General features: G+C 36.8%; 1 protein-coding gene across 1 annotated transcript; it reads left to right on the forward strand.

The window, feature by feature from the left end:
• Positions 1-547: 547 nt before the first annotated feature.
• On the forward strand, positions 548-13,080 carry LOC147479006 (heat shock protein 70 (Hsp 70) family protein). Its single transcript, XM_086584889.1, has 14 exons — positions 548-1,442; positions 1,908-2,140; positions 2,468-2,627; positions 2,866-3,111; positions 3,227-3,363; positions 3,606-3,942; positions 4,152-4,313; positions 4,646-4,720; positions 4,804-4,904; positions 4,984-5,053; positions 11,547-11,603; positions 11,745-11,806; positions 12,331-12,403; positions 12,503-13,080. Exons 1-14 carry the CDS (start codon positions 675-677, stop codon positions 12,743-12,745), a joined length of 2,724 nt encoding a protein of 907 aa, XP_086441015.1. The 5' UTR covers positions 548-674; the 3' UTR covers positions 12,746-13,080.
• Positions 13,081-20,768: the final 7,688 nt, after the last annotated feature.

Here is a 20,768-nt window from a genome sequence, read left to right on the forward strand (position 1 = left end):
AAATGTGGTCTCGTAAATGTTATGCTAACTCTATGTTAGCATAAAATTATTGATTTCAACATCAATTGAACATTGTTTGAATCAACGAATGTTATAGTTCTTACAATTTATAGTTACATAAATAAATTTCTTCCGATACCACCCATTTCCATTTGAGAAAAATGAACTAGTCACATACATTTATATAAGAATAAAATAGGAAGAAACAACTAATTTTAGATAAAATAGGAATATGTAATATCCAAGATAGAGTATACTCTTGAGTCTGGAATTCTGGATGGAATAGTCCACATGGTTGAAAGTTTAGATCAAGCCAAAAATCGAAACTGTGGTGAAAACTCAACCGATATTTTCCAACCCAACCCGTTTGCCACGTTAAAACATCACACGTGTAAACATCCGATTCGTCAATAACGAAGACTTTTAACAAACACCGACATTTCAAACACATATCGGACGTTCACATTACCACGTCAAAACAGCTTACGTGTCAAGTTCTAATTCGACACTAACCTTACATCAGTACTCCGTTTCGTACCATATAAATACTCATTCCTTCTTCTTCACTTTCCCCTTCCTCAAAACTCCATTACTTCTCTCTCTCAAAACCCACAACACTTTAAAAAGTTTCAATCTTTACCTCAAATCAAACTTGCCCACCATCTTAAAAACCAATGATAACATCAAAATTATATTTAATTCTCATAATTTTATTATTTTTAAGACCCTTTGAATCAGAATCAGCTGTTTCAAGTGTAGATCTTGGTTCAGAATCGATGAAAGTAGCAGTAGTGAATCTAAAACCAGGTCATATCCCAATATCAATAGCAATAAATGAGATGTCTAAAAGAAAGACACCATCTTTAGTCTCATTTCATGATGGGCATCGTTTAATAGGTGAAGAAGCTTCTGGAATCATAGCTAGGTACCCTAACAAAGTTTATTCACAATTACGTGACTTTATAAGTAAGCCTTTTGATTATGTTAAGAAAATAATGGATGAAAATTATTTACCATATGATTTAGTGGATAATGAGAGAGGAGGAGGAGGAGGAGTTAGTATTAGGATTGAAGATGGTGTTACTGTTTATTCAGTTGATGAGTTAGTTGCAATGGTGTTAAGTTATGGGAAAGATTTAGCTGAGTTTCATGCTAAAACTGTGATTAAAGATTTTGTTATTACTGTTCCACCTTATTTTGGACAAGTAGAGAGATTGGCATTGATACAAAGTGCTGAGTTGGTTGGGATTAATGTGTTGGCACTTATGAATGAACATTCTGGTGCTGCATTGCAGTATGGGATTGATAAGGATTTTTCGAATGGGTCTAGATATGTTGTGTTTTATGATATGGGTTCGAGTAGTACTTATGCTGCTCTTGTTTTTTTCTCGGCTTATAATACTAAGGAGTTTGGAAAGACGGTGTCTGCGAATCAGTTTCAGGTATGTTTTTTTTATTTTATGTGGATTAGTATTTACTTGATTTGATGGTAATGAGTTTCATGTTTTTAACACTTGCCTATGCAATTGTTAGAAGCATAATAGTTTAATGCCCAATCAATCCTATATTACTGTTTAAGGATGATTTTGTTGCATTGTCTGATATATATGAATTTGGTTGATATTGTATATCGTAGTATAAACGCTGTTCCCAATTTTTTTTTTCAAAGTATGTTCCATACATTGGTGAAAGACTTGTTTGTATCCTAGTTGTAACTGCAGTCTACTTAAAAGTATGTCTCGCACACTGACACAAGCATGTTTCTTAGACATTGTAGCTGTGACTTAATAAAAGAAGAGGGTACCATATAGATCCTCAGTTGTGGTTCAATTCAAACTCTGCAATTTTACCACCTTCATGCATGTGTTTGTACTTGGTGATCATGGTTATTCTTGAATTTGTTGTAGGTCAAGGATGTTAGATGGAATCCGAAGCTTGGGGGTCAAGATATGGAAATGCGCTTGGTTGAGTACTTTGCTGATGAATTTAATAACCAATTAGGAACCGGGGTGGATGTGAGGAAATTCCCAAAAGCAATGGCGAAATTGAAGAAACAGGTGAAACGTACCAAGGAAATTTTAAGTGCAAACACAGTGGCTCCAATATCAGTTGAATCTCTTTATGATGACCGTGACTTCAGGTGAGTGAAATCGTAATACCCATTTCATTGTTTCCAGATGCTTTTATTTTTCTGCTACTTACTACTTTATGGTATTAGGGGTAGTATTTAGATCTCTCTTGTCACTCAAACACACAAACACACTCACCAGCAAAGAAATGTCGTGGTTGTAGCTGTAAGGCAGATAGGTATTAATCCTCTGCTTGTAAGCGCAATGTTGCAAGTTGTCATATGAAACATCTGGAAAATGAATTTGTTTTGTGAGTTTTGTATTTCCTTACATCATAAGAAAGGTTGATTTGGATTTAATTTCAGCTCAATTTATCATGGTCATTTTTTTCCCTTTAGGAGCACAATAACTCGTGAGAAATTTGAAGAACTATGTGGAGATATTTGGGAGCAAGCACTGATCCCTGTCAAAGAAGTGCTCAGTCATTCTGGTTTGAAAGCAAATGAGATCTATGCAGTAGAGCTGATAGGTGGTGCTACTCGGGTGCCAAAGTTACAGGTACAGTTCTATATTCCACAGCCTATAACTTTTGTGTGATTGTTTATGAGTAGAACCTCATGATTGCATTTCCATGGCATGAAAGAGTTGTTTATATAAACATGCTGAAAATTGTTTTAGTTAACATGTAATCTGCACGACTGTATGAGTGTGTTTCTCCGTGTCCATGAACTTGCGATGTGTGGCAAGTCTTGTAGTTTGCGTGTGACATGATCTGTTTGTCCATATCTGTTTGTAGGCTAAGCTTCAAGAGTTTCTTGGGAGGCAAGAGTTGGACAAGCATATAGATGCTGATGAAGCTATTGTACTTGGTGCTGCACTTCACGCTGCAAATTTAAGTGATGGTATCAAGTTGAATCGTAAGATTGGGATGATTGATGGTTCTTCATATGGTTTCATGATCGAATTGGATGGGGATGGTCTTTCATCTGACGAGAGAACTAAACAGCTACTGGTTCCAAGAATGAAGAAACTTCCCAGTAAGGTAAAGCAAGAGAGTTCGATCTCTACTTCTGTTTTTAAGAAAGCACTAATTCACGCTCAAACATTATATTGGTGGCTTACACCTGACAGTGGGTTTATTTATGTTTGCTTTGTAGATGTTCAGGTCAATTAAGCATGACAGAGATTTTGAAGTTTTTCTTTTCTATGAGAGCATGGATGTGTTACCACCAGGGGTTTCTTCTGATAAATTTACTCAGTATGCCGTATCTGGTTTGTCAGATGCTAGTGAGAAGTAAGTGATCAGCAACATTTCTAAATCATAATATTCAAAATTTTCTGCATAATACCTTTTAGACATAGAGTACCCGCATGCTTCACAAGAAGCTTAGTGTTTATTTCACAAGGGCTTATGGAAATTGAGTTTTCTAATCTATTAAGGGATAAAATGTAATTATATATACTTTTTGATTGGTAAACAGAAAATTAGAAATGAGTGATATGCGATTTTAATGCCATATTGTCTTTTATATCCAGGTATTCTTCTCGTAATCTTTCCTCTCCAATCAAGGCAACTTTACATTTCTCTCTCAGCCGAAGTGGAATACTTTCTTTATCCAGGGCAGATGCTGTCATTGAAATTTCGGAATGGGTGGAAGTTCCTAAAAAGAATTTGACTGTGGATAATTCCACTAACGTTACTCCTAATATATCAGTTGAAACTTCCCAAGGAAACTCTTCAGAAGGGAGTGCAGGGAACTTGACTGTTGATGGCGATACCAATACAAGCAGCTCAAATGTAGCAGAACAAAATACTGGTGATAGTGGCACAGAAAAGAAGCTTAAGAAGCGAACATTTAGGGTTCCGTTGAAGGTGCGATCTGGATGGCTGCTTCTATTATCATATATAAATGATAATTTATAGTGTTAATAACTTAAAAATAGTAATAAGGCTAGATGGTGGTAGTAGCAGCAGCAAAAATAGCTATTATATAAAGTGTTACTATGGTCAGATACTGTTCTAGTATGACTGCATTGTTGGTTCATCATTGTTGTTATAACTTTTTCCCAATTTAACTGTAGGTAGTTGAGAAAGTTTTTGGGCCCGGAGTGTCTCTTTCAGAGGATTCGTTTTCTGCAGCTAAACTTAGATTGGATGCTCTGGATAAGAAGGACGCAGAGCGCAGACGAACTGCAGAGCTCAAGAATAATTTGGAAGCATACATCTATGCTACTAGGGAAAAGGTATGAAAACTTCCAACCTTCTAAGCATATGCTTCCTGATATAAATTGCAATCATAGATCTTCTCATTCAGTTTTTATTCTAATCCTCACAAATTTCTGATAAATTGTTCCCATTTATATTTTGTTGCCTCTCGATGAATTATGCTTTTCTTTTTCATGTTTGTTTCCATCTTCAAGTACTTCTCTTCTGAACTATGCCCCTTCGTTAGGAGGAATATGTAACATTTATTTCTTGAGAAAGTTGCGTAGACCTTTTTTTTGCTATATGTATGAATGTTTTCAATCATCAATTGAATCTCGTCTTATCTAAATGATTTTGTAATTTATGCTAGCTTGATTCGTCACTGGAGATTGAAAAAGTTTCAACTAAGCAAGAACGCCAGTCTTTTATTGAGAAACTTGACGAGGTAAGCCTTCATATATACCTTTCTAACTTGTTATCTTCTTCTCCTCTGCAAATCCTAATTTGACATCCATCTATATGTTTCAGGTGCAAGAGTGGTTATATACTGATGGTGAAGATGCTTCCGCAAGTGAATTCAAAAAACACTTTGATTCTTTAAAAGCTACTGGTGACCCAATATTTTTCAGGTTGGTTTCAGTTCCTTGTTTTTGTAGTGATTGATTCTTGCATGTGGAAAGATATCTGATTATTGACTGTTGTGTGCAGATTGAATGAGGTTGTTGCACGGCCAACATCATCTGAGCATGCTCGGAGATACTTTACCGAGATTAAACAGGTACAAAGAATAGGGGTGGTAGCACTATATTTTTTTACTTAATCTTACTAGCACCAAACATCTACTGGAACCATCATCTCCTAAATCCATATATGATCAGCGTATATGGGTTCAGGATATATGAAACCGATAAAAAAAATTGAAAATTGTAGCAATATATAATTATGTAAAATGTTTACGACCTTTAGAAAGTGTTGAAATGTTTAGTATAGTCCGAAATCCGAAATGGGATAATTAAATCCTCACATAATAAATTATTGTCCATGAGGCTACTGCACTCATGACCAACTGATTTCAAGTTGGATCCTAAAGATTAAGAAAATATCATAGCATGCTGTTGTATTTGGCCGTAATGGCCTCCACGGACCTTGCCACCGTTATTGACAGCGAAAACTTATCTTCAAAGTATGTAACACTATATATATATATATATATATATATATATATATATATATATATATATATATATATATATATATATATATATCGGTTTGGCTATAGTGACACTCTTATTCTGCCACTCTAATCTCACACCCACCCCTCCTGGTCCCTCATATTTCATCCTGATCTAACAGCTAAAATGATTTGGCCCAAATAAAAAACAAGTGGGGGTTATAATTGTCATTTCCTAGCTCAAATTAGAAATCCACGACTTTGGATCTCTCTCTCCCCCATCTCGACAGCAAGAGAAACCATGATTTCTCTGTGTTTTCTCCATCTCAAGTGAACTGAAAATCTTTCCCTCTCAACTTGATTCCTCTTTTTCTTATGAAAATTAGTCTTTGAAAAAAACAAAACAAATTGAATGGAAAAATGACAGTGAAGGCCGTGATGGTTAGTCGAAAATTAAACTTGAAGAAGATGAACCCAAACATTAATACACGACTGGAGCTGGAAGAAGATGCAATGAATACACACTTGTGCCATTACAAAGTATATTGGAGGTGTACGGTAATAAGAATACACTCTGCTGCTGTACAGACAAAGCGCGCACGCGCTTTTCTAACACACATCCAGAACGTGCACGTGCTCATGCTTCACGAGACGCAACTCGAGAGAGAGAGAGACAAAGCGCGCACGCGCTTTTCTAACACACATCCAGAGCGCGCAAGCGCTCATGTTTCACCAGACGCAACTCCAGAGAGAGAGAGAGAGTTAACTTTCCTACTGAGACATGAAAACAACGAGTTGGGTGCTTAATTCATATTTCCTAGCTAAGATTGAGAGAGAGAGAGAGAGTTCCAGCTCTCATCATATTAGGTTGAGAGAGTGAGTGAGTGAGGAGAAGAAGATGGGGGAGAGTTACAGCCTAATTGAGAAACATGTCTACAATTTTAAAGTACCAGTGCCTCATGAGATGTGGTGTTTTGCTTCTGGCCATGGATGGTTGTTAAACATGATGTCTTGTAATCCTTTCTTGTCTGTTCATAAGGAAATCCAACTTCCCATTTTTTTTAGTAAGGATCATCTATAGAAGGTTGTTTGTGAGCGAATCCGATTCAAACCCAAATCATGTAGCTATGGCAATATGTTGTAAATATTATTGATCAGTGTTCTTTAAGGTGGGTGACAGTTTTTGGACTATTTTAAGTTCAAAATGTATAAATACTAATATAGGGGATGTTATATACTATATATAGATAATAAATTCTGCTGTCAATGAAGATGGATGCATTTTCACTTGTTGACGTCCACAACTTTTACCCCCATGTGTTGCCAACTACACACTACTATAAGACATATCTTGGGGTCAAAGCCTTTAGGTTGCCATAATTATGTTATTTGGGTTTCATATGGGGTTTGCAAACAAAACTTCCTTTTATAGCCGAGCATTATTAAAATAAGCAGGGAGTTGGATTTCCTTATGAATTGAAAAAATAATTCGAAGGCTAACTTCATAATTACGTGGCATCTTGTTACCACTTAACATCCATAGCTTGAGCAACTGTTATGTGGAAACTGTAGACATGTTTCTTAGTTAGGTTGTAGAAATTGTTGGTGCAATCGTCCTTGTCAAATATGAAGCATAATTGAACCTGGCAGGGTAGACAATGTCGATTTTCGATATAATTGGTTTTCATGACTTGCAAACAGCATTAAAGCGGTTGTAATCAGTTATGAAAGTTAGCCTTATTGCGAAAAGAGAGAAAAGGCTAGAAGAGCCCACCAATCAATCTATCATTAATTTTCTTTTATTTGTGATACAATAACAACTTAGCAAGTTTATGATCTTTAACTCCATCACAAGATCATGTAGGACGTCAACTTGCTAATTTGCTATTAGTTCATAAGAAGGGGAATGACAGAGATATAGATTGGTTGGGTATTCGATACCATATTTTCTCTCTCATTGCAAAAAACTAACTTTCTGATTTCATCTGTTTTGGTGTTGTATGTCATTCATGGAAATCGATTTATATCGAAAGCCAAATTCTATTTTTTGTGCAATTGTGCTTCCTACTCAACTCAATTATGGCGACCTAACTCACAATTTCTACAGCCTTAATTAAGAAACATGTCTACAACTTCAAACTACCAGTGCCTCATGAGATGTGGTGTTTTGCTTCCGGCCTTGTTAAATATGATGTCTTGTAATCCTTTCTTGTTTGTTCATAAGGAAATCCAACTTCCCATTTTTTATAGTAGGGATCATCTATAGAAGGTTGTTTGTGGGCGAATCCGATTCAAACCCAAATCATATAGCTATGACACTAGATAATTGCTAAGCAATGGGGCGTGAGTGGAGGGTGGAGAAGAGAGAGGGAGAGAGAGAGAGTTAGGGTTTGGTTGAGAGGGAGAGAGAGAGGAAAGGAAGAAGGAAGAGAGAGAGGGATAGATGAGGACAGACAGACAGAAACCAACCAACTTAGTTTTTGTCCGCATAACCCCCATACGCTTAGATCGTTAAAACTCCACTTGAACATATTGAAATATATTCAATGTTCTTTAAGTAAATATTATTCTAAGTTCAAAATGTATAAATACAATGTTCTTTTAAGTTGGGATGTCCACAACTTTTGACTATTCTAAGTTCAAAATGTATAAATACTAATATAGGGGTTATAGATAATAAATTTTGCTGTCAATGAAGATGGATGCATTTTCGCTTGTTGATGTCCACAACTCTTACCCCTATGTGTTGCTAATTACACACTACTATAAGACATAACGTGGGGTCAGAGCCTTTCGATGCCGAATTAGCATGTAATGGTAGGACCAAGTAATAAAATAGATGGACAAATGCATCTTGTTATATATATATATATATAATGTTGGATTTTATCGATATCTCATGCATGATTCCTACGATATATACAATTACGTTATACCACATGCATAAAAAATAAGCCTAATGAAATGGAAGATCGTCGTACCTTGGTCACAACTTTCAATTTGAAGTTCCAAGCTTTGATCTACAGGAGAAGATGTTCTTGGCACACTCAAGATCTTCTTCTTCTTAACTTTGCTTTGAGTCAAGTTCCAACCACGAACGGAAGCAACCTTTTTTTCACGAAACCAAGAACCAAGAACCGACAATGGCTAGGAGGATACCACATGGAATCTCCACAAATTAAAGGGCTTCTATTTTAGAAAATGTTGGAGGTCGCCATTAAAAGGAGAGAGAGCTTTTCTTGTTGTTCTGGATGATTAATATGTGAGAGGTGGGGGTCTATTTTATAGAGGTTCCCACCTCCTCAATATCGATAGGATAGAGTTATATACTCATCTAATATCGATAGGATAGAGTCATATACTCATCTAATATCCGATAGGATAGAGTCCTATACTCATCTAATATCGATAGGATAGAGTCATATACTCATCTAATATCCGATAGGATAGAATCCTATACTCATCTAATATCCGATATGATAGAGTCCTATACTCATCTAATATCGATAGGATAGAGTCCTATACTCGATGGTTTATCCTTATCCGAGTATAGGATAAGATAATAAGGTTGGATAATAAGGTTGGATAATAAAGTTTTGGGACAAAGATAATAAGGTTGGATAGACGCCCACCAAGATAAGGATAAACCATCGAGTATAGGACTCCCATCCTATCCTCGATATTATAGATGAGTATAGGACTCTATCCTATCGATATTAGATGAGTATAGGATTATCCTATCGATATTAGATGAGATAGGACTATATGATATTAGATGAGTATATCCTATCTATCCTATCCGGATATTAGATGAGTATATGACTCTATCCTATCAAATATTGAGGAGGTGGGAACTTCTATAAATAGACCCCCACCTCTCACATATTAATCATCCTAACAACAAGAAAAACTCTCTCTCCTTTAATGGCGACCTCCAACATTTTCTAAAGTAGAAGCTAGTAATTTGTGGAGATTCCATAGGTGGTATCCTCCCTAGCCATTGTCGGTTCTTGGTTCTTGGTTCGTGAAAAAGGTTGCTTCCCCGCTCGTGGTTGGAACTTGACTCCAAAGTTAAAGAAGAAGAAGATCTTGAGTGTGCTAAGAACATCTTCTCCTCGTAGATCAAAGCTTGAACTTCAAATTGAAAGTCGTGACCAATGTACGATCTTCCTTTTCAACTAAGCTTATTTTATGCATGTGGTATAACGTAATTGTATATATCGTAGGAATCATGCATGAGATATCGATAAAAATCCTACATTATATATATATATATATATAATTTGGTTTTTAAAAGAAAAGTCCAAAAACTGTTCTCCAGCCCGAAAATACTAATCTAGGATAATTACCTTAGGTTGTCATAATCAAGTGAGCGGAGCTTAACGATCCGACGAAGGGGGTTATCGCACAAAAACTAAGTTGGTTGGTTTTAATGCATGCGTCCTCACCTTTCCCTCTCTCTCTTCTTCCTTCCCTTTCCTTTCCTTCTCCCTCTCAACCAAACCATAACTCTCTCTCTCTCCCCACCCACAAACCCCTCTCTCTTCTCCACCCTCCGCTCACGCTTCCATTGCTTAACAGTTATCTAGTTACGTTATTTGGGTTTCATTTGGGGTTTGCAGACAAAACTACCTTTTATAGCCGAGCATTGTTAAAAGAAGCAGGGAGTTGGATTTCCTTGTGAACTGAAAAAATAATTCAAAGGCTAACTTCATAATTACGTGACATTTTGTTGCCACTTAACATCCATAGCTTGAGCAACTGTTATGTGAATACTGTAGACATGTTTCTCAGTTAGGCTGTAGAAATTGTTAGTACAATCGTCTTTGTCAAGTATAAAGCATAATCGAACCTGACAGGGTAGACAATGTCTATTTTCGATATAACTGGTTTCCATGACTTGCAAACAACATTAAAGCGGTTGTAATCAGTTATGAAAGTTAGCCTTGTTGCAAAAAGAGAGAAAAGGCTAGAAGAGCCCACCAATCAATCTATCATTAATTTTCTTTTACTTGTGACCTAATAACAACTTGGCAGGTTTATGATCTTTAACTCCATCGCAAGATCATGCAGGACATCAACTTGCTAATCTGCTATTAGTTCATAAGAAGGGGAAGGACAGAGATATATATTGGTTTGGTCTTCGATACCACATTTTCTCTCTCATTGCAAAAAACTAACTTTCTGATTACATCTGTTTTGGTACTGTATGTCATTCATGGAAATCGATTTATATCGAAAGCCAAATTCTATTCCTTATGCTTCCTACTCAACTCAATTATGGCGACCTAACTCACAATTTCTACCGCCTAAATTGAGAAACATGTCTACAACTTCAAAGTACTAGTGCCTCATGAGATGTGGGGCTTTGCTTTTGGCCATGGATGGTTGTTAAACATGATGTCTTGTAATCCTTTCTTGTCTGTTCATAAGGAAATCCAACTTTCCATTTTTTCTAGTAGGGATCATCTATAGAAGGTTGTTTGTGAGCGAATCCAAATCAAACCCAAATCATGTATCTATGGCAATATATTGTAAATATTATTGATTTGTGTTCTTTAAGGTGGGTGATAGTTTTTAGACTATTCTAAGTTCAAAATGTATAAATACTAATATAGGGGATGTTATATACTATATATAGATAATAAATTCTGCTGTCAATGAAGATGGATGCATTTTCGCTTGTTGACGTCCACAACTCTTACCCCCATGTGTTGCCAACTACACACTACTATAAGACATAACTTGATGTCAGAGCCTTTCAATGCTGAAATAGCTGGTAATGGTAGCACCAAGTCATAAAATAGATGGACAGATGCATCTCGTCAAATCATTTGGGAACTTGCTGCAAATATTAAGAAGAGTTCCCGGAGGTCCCACCTTAGGTTTCGTGGTCTTCAAGCTCAATCCCAAGGGCCCTAAATTAATTGAGGTGAAGGGCTTAGGTGGAAGGGTTTTGTTGCTTGGTGATAATATTTTCTCGTCTCTGTAGGTTTTAGATTTTCCATGGATCCAAATTGTATCTACTTTACACATGATAAACGTGATCAGTTTGTAGATGATGCATATAGTTATTGGATTAACGTCGCTATTGTCACAGATTATAAGCGGTTGGGAGAATAACAAGTCTTGGCTTCCAAAAGAAAAGATTGATGAGGTACTTATCAACAACAGATTTTTAAAATTGTCTTGAATTTGTTAAACGTAAAAGAAACTTAAAATGGCACTTGTGTCATAGCTGTGTGTTAAGATGCTCACGTGTGAAGCTTACTGCAAATTCTATCACCTTATATTTCAGGTTATGAGTGATGCTGACAAGCTGAAGAGGTGGCTGGAGGAAAAGGAGGCCGAGCAGAAGAAGTATGTATCTCAGTGTTTATTAATTATGATCAATTCTGTGATTAATGTTTCTCAGTTTGAAAGTTGCTGAGATACATCGTGGCCTGTTTAGGAGCTTAGGAAAATTTCGTCTGAATTTATACTGTTTTAGCATTTGTCTGGAATCTGGATCCAACTGCCAAAACAGCACTTTCCACTACGATGTTATTTTCTGATTGGAATGTTTATGGTCAGGCTCATAAGATTTCTTACAGGTCCCCTATATATTTTTCTACTAGTAGCTTCAGGGAGGGAGTTAGATTTTTGATTATGTATTCTGCATCTTAGGTCCACGTTCATATCCTAAAGAGTTAAGGATGGGTCCTAAAGAGTAATACAAGGAAAAAGGGGATGGGAAGAATGGTTGTCTTGGTTAAGCATAGTGTATTTACATCGAAGGATATATGTTCTTAAACAGAGAGAAGCACACAGTCCATGAAAATGCACTCATTCTTCTTTTTTATGTATACTATTGGTACTTATCTCCTTCTTTCTCGGATCCTTAGGACTTCGGGATTTAGCAAGCCAGCATTTACATCTGAAGAAGTATATGACAAGGTAGCTGATCTGCAGGACAAGGTAATACAATTTCTCATTCTTGTTTGACAAGTTAAAAGAGATGTGAATTCTTCTATTGCTTCATCACTACTTTTATGACGAAGAAGTACATGCATGCAGGTTTTAAGCATCAATAGAATCCCAAAACCGAAGCCAAAGATTGAAAAGCCTAAGAAGAATGAAACAGAAAGTGAAGGGGCCAAAGAAAACACCTCCAAGTCGACTTCTGAGGAGAGTAGCTCCCAAACTGACGACTCATCAGATGACAAAGATAGGACTGAAACAGAGAAATCAAACGGCCAACGTTCTGTTGACTCATCCAGTGCCAAAGAAGAGGAAACTGCATCTCATGATGAGCTGTGATCATACTGATTCGTTATATGTTAAAAGGTTCTTATCCCCATTTTTCATCAGTGGTGAAAGATAATCGCTGGTTGCAAAGGTATAGGAAAGGTGTTGTAGCTTCTCGAAGCAGTAATTTTGATGCGGCATCAAGTTATTTCCTTGCAGGGTTGGCCAAATCATTGAGATATATGCCTTTGGGCTTGCGGCATCCTACACAACTTGAGGATATAGAATAGGAGAGAAAACAGTGCTGCTTGTTTTCCTATATTGATTGGGAAATATGTAACCTGCACTAGTTGGTAAGCATATGTACAATTATGGTTTATTTGATAAACAGAGTTTTGTTCTTTTTTCATCGTGTTTTTCTTAACCACATAAAGTTAACACCAGCTTGTCTCATTACAAGTCGATACCTACATGCTTGCAAATTTGTTATTGAAAATCGAGTGAACCATTGATAGTACTATAGTGGTTCCAAAGGTAGTTAAAAATCTGTCTGAAACTGAAATACCTTTTAATGATTGATATTTAAGTTTGAACTGTTACAAGAGCCTCCATCCATTTGTGCTGACCCAAGCATCATCCTCATCCATTGCATTATAAGGCTCTTGTTTCAGCCTCCCAATCTTCATCTTCTGCAGGAAAATCTGCTAAGAAATCCGTTAGAATTTGGTTTTTCTCCAATACTCTATTCTTATATTTAATCCCAAACTCATCAATAAGAACTGACCACTTTGCCATTGTCATTACTACTACTGAATGGGATTGAAAATAAGGCTTTAACCGTTGAGTAGAATATAGGAGTGCTAACACATATTTTTCTAACATTGAGTATCGAAGTTTCAAACGAGCATTGTTTTAGATTAAAATACACAATTAAAACAAAACTCCATCTTCCACTTTGACGAATCTTGAATCGATAGCAAAATCCGAAACAACGAGCTATAAGAATAACATATCGCCTTCTTCTGGTTTTATCAGAGTTGGTAGTTTTTGCAGATACTTTTTTAACTCGGTGAACGCATGTTCGCATTCCTCACCCCATACAAACTTTGTATTCTTCTTCAACAGTTTGAATAAATGTTTACATCTATCTGAAGTTCGAGATATAAACCTATTGAGAGCCGCAATTTTGCCCGTAAGCTTTTGAATTTGCTTTTTGTACTGGGCGAACGCATCTGTTGGATATCTCAAATCTGATATGGATTAACATAAATTCCTCATTTTGTGACGATATATCCAAGAAATTTTCCTGAGCTTACCCCGAAAGTACACTTTTCAGGGTTAAGCTTCATATTGAACTGTCGAAATATTCGAAACACCGTATCTAAATCTTGAACATGATTACTCGCCTTTTTTTGATTTGATGACCATATCATCTATGTATACTTTCACAATATGCTTAATTAGATATTTGAACATCTTTTTCACCAATCGTTGATATGGTGCCCTGCATTCTTCAACCCGAATGACATTCTAATGAAACAGTAAAGACCCCCTTCAACAACAAATGCTGTCTTCAATTGATCTAATACTGACATAATGATATGGAAATATCCAGAATGACCATCGCAGAAACTCAACAATTCGAACCCAGCTGTTCTATCCACCAGTTCATCAATTCTAGGCATCGGATAATAGTCCTTCGGGCATTGTTTGTTAACATCTGTGAAATCAACACATATCCAAACTTGTCATTCTTCTTCGGGACAACAACAATGTTTGCAACCTATTCTGAATTATCAATCTCTTTGATGATTCCATATTCTAGCATTTTATGAATTTCATTTTGTACTGTTTGCGCATATATCGGCCTGACCCCTCTATGCCTCTGATGAACTGGGGTTGCTCCTTCTCGCATATTTAGCTTATGGGAACATATCTGAGGGTCGATACCAGGAAGATCAGCCATCGACCAAGCAAATATATCTTTATTTTTCTTTAAAAAATCGACCAAATCACTCTTGATTTATGAACTCATCTCTGTTCCAATGAAAGTGAAGCAACTTTCATTATCTTGCCCAATATTGATCTTTTGCACTTCTTCCATTGTCTTACTTGGAATTATCTTGGGCTCTATCTTCATCTCCAATATGAATCTAAAGTCCTCCTGATGGTTTTTGCTATCGGGTTTTGGAGATGAACTTTCCATTAATTGCTATCTGGCGACTTCCGAGATGCCCCCAGTGTCCACTTTCTTCTCTTTCATCATACCTTTCACGGTATAACAAAATTGCACTTCTCAGATTCTGACTGGTCGCCTCTTATCTCATGTGGCCCATACGCTGTTGGAAATCTGATAACTTGATAAAAAGTACTCGGAACTGCTCTCATAGCATGTATCCATTTTCTTCCTAAAATAGCATTATGATCTGAATGATGCTATAAACTTAGTCATAATAGTCTGTGGGCCTTCCCTTACTGGCAACTTTATTTTCCCCGCAGGTCTTGTTGAGGTTCCATTAAAACCATACAAATTAAACTGTGGTTCTTTTAAATGGGACTCATCAAATCCGATGCCTGTAAATGCTTTCCAAAATAGAATATTGACGGAACTACCACAATCCACCAATATCTTTTGCACATCATAACATGATATTCTTAATGTAATCAACAGAGCATTATTATGAGGTAACATTACCTTTGACAGATCGTCAGGTACAAACATAATAGCTCCAGGTATACTTGCCGATACGAGAGCAGGGTCTACTGGTATCGGCTCCATATTTACTTCCACCACCTCCTTGACTGTCGATATCTTTCGAATTTTATCCCTTATGATTTTCTTCTGTGGGATAACCCCTTATATATCATATTGATCACTCATAAAGGCTTATCATTCATCACCACCGCCACCTCTGGTCTAGTATCAGCTTTAAACTCCATGAGTTTTCCATCTCTCATTAATCGATCTACTTCCCTGAGCAATTGAAGACATTTGTTCGTCTCGTGATTCTTTACCATGTGAAAATTACAGAAGGGTTTATCTGCTATCTCCCGAGGCTTGTGAGTCGGATGTTGGAAATAAGGCTCTTTCCCAACCCTTCTCAAGATGTCCTCCAATGTAGTATTAATAGCGATATAATTGGATGGATCCAACTCCTCTCTTAATGATTTTTCGAATTTCTTCTTCTGTGAAGGTTGACCCTCAGATTTCGAGTAAGAATCATTCAACTTTCTCTTATCGGATTTATGATGGGTCTCTTCTTTGGCCGAATTGCTTGCCTCAGACACTTGTAACACAGGTTGAACTAAAGCTAATAAAACACCGGCCCTCTTCAACTTGCACGTCTTTCTCGGCTTTAACATAGAGTTCTCTCAAAGTCTTAATATCCTTTCAAAGCAAGTACTTGTGCATATCGGATGCAGGAATGAGCCCTATCTGAAAAGCCATTACTGCTGTCATTTATGACTCATCCAAATGCTCTACTAACTGCGCCTCTGCCTTGAATCGCGACAAGAACCCTTTAAGAGATTCCTTCTTTCCTTGCTTTAGTTGGAACAAAGAGGATACCTGCTTTGGTTTCACTCGCTGATGCCCATAATTAGTCATAAATTTTTCTTTAATCTCCCTATAGCATGATATTGATCCCTCTTGTAAAGAACAAAACCACTTCAATGCCTTCCCCTTCAGACTTGAAGAAAAGGATTTGCATAGCAATGAATCCAGATATGCATTTCTCTTATATATCGAAAACTGATGCCGGTATGCGAAGAGATGATCCATCGGATCCGATGACCCATCATATTGAGTGAATTTAGGCAGTTTAAACTTTGGCGGAATAGGCATCATCTCGATACCTTTGATGTATCGGATTCCTACTAACATCATCCGCCAATTTCCTTATTGACGTGAAGTCTTCTCGAGCACTTGATTTTCCAATTGTTTTAACATCATTTCTTGTATCATTTCTTTAGTAATGGGTTGTGGTATCGGTATTTCAGCTACTGGCGATACTTCTTCCCCTTTCCCCTTTCTTATTGATGCTTTTCCCATATCATGACTAGCCAATTTCGAACTACATTCCTCTTCTTCTTCCTCCTGAAACTCTCTAACCACATTACTTGGACCTCCTTTCTTCAACCCTGATTCTCTTTTCTTCATTTCTTGATTCTCCTTTAGTAAAATAGCATTCTGTCTCTCTACTTCCTTCAATCTTTCCAACACTTCCCGAAGTGACACCTCCACATTCATATTTGCTTCCATCTCCATTCGACTTACTGAAGCTCTTGTGTTTCTTGTATCTGATTGATTATCGTTCTCCATCCTTTTGCTGTTTGCTTTTTTCTTAGGAGCTATTGTAACCGAATTCACTCTCTTCTATCACCCTTCCTTCACTCAAATCTGTAAAAATTCTAGATTCTGGATCTTAGAAGAAGAAAATCGGAAATTTTCTTGTTCTAGATACAGTCCTAGGGATGTCCAAACGGGTACCCGACCCGGCCCGAACCCGATTTTTCGGGTTTTGAACCCAGTATCGGGTTACCCGGCCCCACTCTATTCTTTTGGGGTTTCGGGTTCTTATTTGAATTGCCCGTCGGGTTCGGTTCGGGTTTCGGTATGGTAAAACCCAAAATATATGAAATAAAAAGAATATTAAATCTCTTCATCGAACGCCATTTTCGGTTATTAGATCTCAAGAAAAACTTTTTTCATCTAATTAATCAAAAGCCATCTTCTTTTATTGGATTTGATGTTTAACTTTAACATCGTAAAACCCACCCAACAATCAAAAGATTCAAAACACGGATTGCATTTTTGAAAAGCAAAAGAAGAGAAAAGTAGACCAAGCAAAGCAAGTAATTCCAAGACAATAACTTCAATAAGATTGATGGTTTTTGGGAGTTTTACTTCTTGTGGTGGTGTGAATCGACCGTTGATTAGACAATAAGATTGATGGCTTTTGGGAGTTTCGTTTCTTGTGGTGGTGTGAATCCGACTGCATTGATTTGCTTTCGACCTTGGTGACCACATTTAGAAAGAGATATTTGAGGAGGTCTTTGCAAATTTTCCGAGTGAATGCAAACTTAGCAAAGACCATCAAACCCACCAATCTCTTCATCATGAACGTGTGATTGGGTTGTCTTGTTCTTGGAGAGTTGTTGGGAGGGAAGAGAGAAGAGTAGTAAAGAATGCGGTCAAAAGGTAATTTGTCTTGAAGACCAAAAGTAAATAGTAATGAGCAAAAGACTAAAAGTTTGTTGAAGATAAATAGATAATAAATGAAAATATAGTTGTTGGGAATTATGGTCTGGTTTGGGTTCGGGTTTTGGTCGGGCATTTTACCCTATATAACCTGGGTTTTGGGTTCGGGTTCGGTCGGGATATGGTTTTAGGCTTTTTAACCCTTTTAACGGGTTTAGGGCCAAATTATCGGGTTTCGGGCGGTCCGGGTTTAGATAGTGTGACCAAACCCGACCCTATGTATTTCGGTCCGGGTTCGGGTTCGGGTTTTATCGGGCTCGGGCGGGGTTGGTCTTGTTTTTTTTCGGTTTTAGGCGGGTTTATGGACATCCCTTGATACACAGACGGCACCAATGTGTTTGCCAAGAACACATAATCCTAACTAATGTTCTCAACTCGCACAACTCATGAAGAAGATATGAATGAAAGATTTGCAAGAATTGAGGAAAAGCGAAGTGTTTATTAATTGATGATAAAGTTTGTTACAATTTCTCCCTGGTTCACTCTTTTCTCTCTCTCCTGTTTTACGGTTTTTTGTGATATGAATTGAATGAATTCTTTCTTCCTCATCCCTCCTTTTTATAGTCTTCCCAAATGCCTTTGACCCCTTCCTGCTTTCGCCACGTGTCCTCCCTCTTTCTATTCCCTTTCCCGCCTCATGCTTGCAAAACATTTCAAATATCCCTGACATCTATCGAGATATTGGCCCTTATGCCAATATCTCAAGTTTTAAAATACTAAAAGAAATATATCTATGAGTACGATATTTGCCCACTACAGTCATGTAAAAGAAAATTAATCACAGACACAATTTTGCCAAGAACACCCTAACGATTAAAGACAGCCAAATGAGTAGTGATGTAGTGACGCAAAAGTTAGATACTATACGTTCATTGAAAACCAACCAATGTGGAAACGGTGATTAAAAATAATATGCCATGCTAAAACCTTTAGAAAAAAAAATGCAGCATATTACATTTAAAAATTCAGGCTATTAGCCATATTACGCTTTCTTGCGTGTTCTTAGGTAAATGCAACACTGGCGGCGTACTCGATATTGGTTCTGTTAGACGTTTGTACTCTATGTCCATGAATCCTTGATACTTTTTTGAATCCACTATCCTTACCTAGTACCTACTTTAAACTATCCTTAAATAATCCTTAATTAAATGATCATGTGTGAAAGAAAAAGTGAAACTAACTTCTAATGTATGGTAATAACTGATCCCTTGTATTAATATATGGTATAGTATGAACAATGCGTATAACATAATTTTGGTTTGGAATGAGGAAAACCGAGAAAGTATTTGTCCTTTTTATGTTTTAGGTATTTAAAATTAGAGTGAGAAAGAATATGTGATTAGATTTAGTTTCTTTTTCTGTTTTTAGGTATTTAAAATTAGATGGAGAAAGAAGGATGGAAAATATATGATTAGATTTAGATTCTAATATTACTTTAGGAAGGTAAGCTTTCTTATTAGTTTATAAATAATTGGTTTTGGTGATTGAATAATACTGATTTTAGAGGCCAAGATGACTTCTTCTTCTATTGTTTTCTTCTGCTTATTGTTCATTTCTTTACTCATTTCCTACTACCCCACCTACACCACTTCCAGCTATGCTCCCTCCCTTTCAAGCATCACATTACCTACACCTACACCTCCACCCCCACCCGCATCCCCATCCCCTCCATTAACCACCACGACTAGCACACCGCCTCCTAAACATGATCATCATTTTTTTACGCCGACAAAGATCTCCTTAATTGCCGCAATTTGCTTTTTAGTAAGCGTTCTAACGATTGGTGGTGTTGTGGCGTTATGTAGGCGCATGTCCCGCTCATAGAATACTTCAAAAAAGAACTCTTAATATATTTGTCTTATGCTCTTGCTGCTACTGCATCACCCAAGTATGTGTCAGCTTCCATTGTTGCATGGGTAATTCATTGTTACGTGAATTCTCTTTGTAGCTTAAATAATATCTTATAATTTTGGCTCTTAATAATATCTTAACATGGTTATGTGAATTCATTGTAGCTCTTATAATATCTTGATCTTATGTGAATTCTCTTTCTCTTAACATGGTTGAAAGTATTCGGCAAAAGGAAATGCAAACTTCATTAATTACCAAGAAAGATATTATAATTCCACTACCTTCCAAGAAATGATGTGGGAGCACCACACATATTTTAAACAATGGATTGTGAAAAGTATAGTGTTTGCAAGGCTGAAAACAATGGTCCTATATCACCTGATTTCTAATTATATTTCATTAGACGACATAAAGCAAGACCAATAACCTGTGTAAACACATAGCTTTAGTTCTGCACCGTATGACAAACCAAAAAAAGACACCACATCATTGGAGTATAAGTGTCTTGCATCCCGATTCTAATACTTCCGTCACTTAATCAGATCCCCAGAGTTTCTGCAAGCAACAGAAATTCAGTATCTGATGACTCACATTCCTAAGATGAGGAATCAAAAAATGTTGTGATTGTTCATTGTAGGCAGTTAGGCACTACATCGCACTACATCCAGAACCTGTAAAACAAAAAATCCACGAATGTAGTATTACAATATTACTATGTTAGGCTGTCAAGCTCATAAACAATATCTTTTGTATAATCCAGTTGCTCACTGTTAGAATTATTGATCAATATTTTCAGTTCATCACAGGAAGAACTTGTCTGAAATCTCCACCGAAAGCAATTGTTATCCCGCCAAAAAGCCTATTTTCTGAATCAGGATTTATTCCACGCAGCAAGTCTCTTAAAATTCTATCAACTGCCTCAAAGGATTTTTTTATGGTTTAAAGGAGCTTCATCCCATATTATGATGCGAGCTAATTGTGACT

This window comes from Coptis chinensis, chromosome 9, assembly GCF_015680905.1.
Source record: "Coptis chinensis isolate HL-2020 chromosome 9, ASM1568090v1, whole genome shotgun sequence".
NCBI classification, from domain to species: Eukaryota; Viridiplantae; Streptophyta; class Magnoliopsida; order Ranunculales; family Ranunculaceae; genus Coptis; species Coptis chinensis.

Excerpts from the sequence above, each read along its gene's own strand:
- LOC147479006 (XM_086584889.1), top strand. The coding sequence starts at position 675 with ATGATAACATCAAAATTATATTTAATTCTCATAATTTTATTATTTTTA. Across the intron at positions 3,943-4,151 it reads CATTTAGGGTTCCGTTGAAG|GTAGTTGAGAAAGTTTTTGG; the intron begins GTGCGATCTGGA and ends ATTTAACTGTAG. Across the intron at positions 12,404-12,502 it reads TAGCTGATCTGCAGGACAAG|GTTTTAAGCATCAATAGAAT; the intron begins GTAATACAATTT and ends ACATGCATGCAG.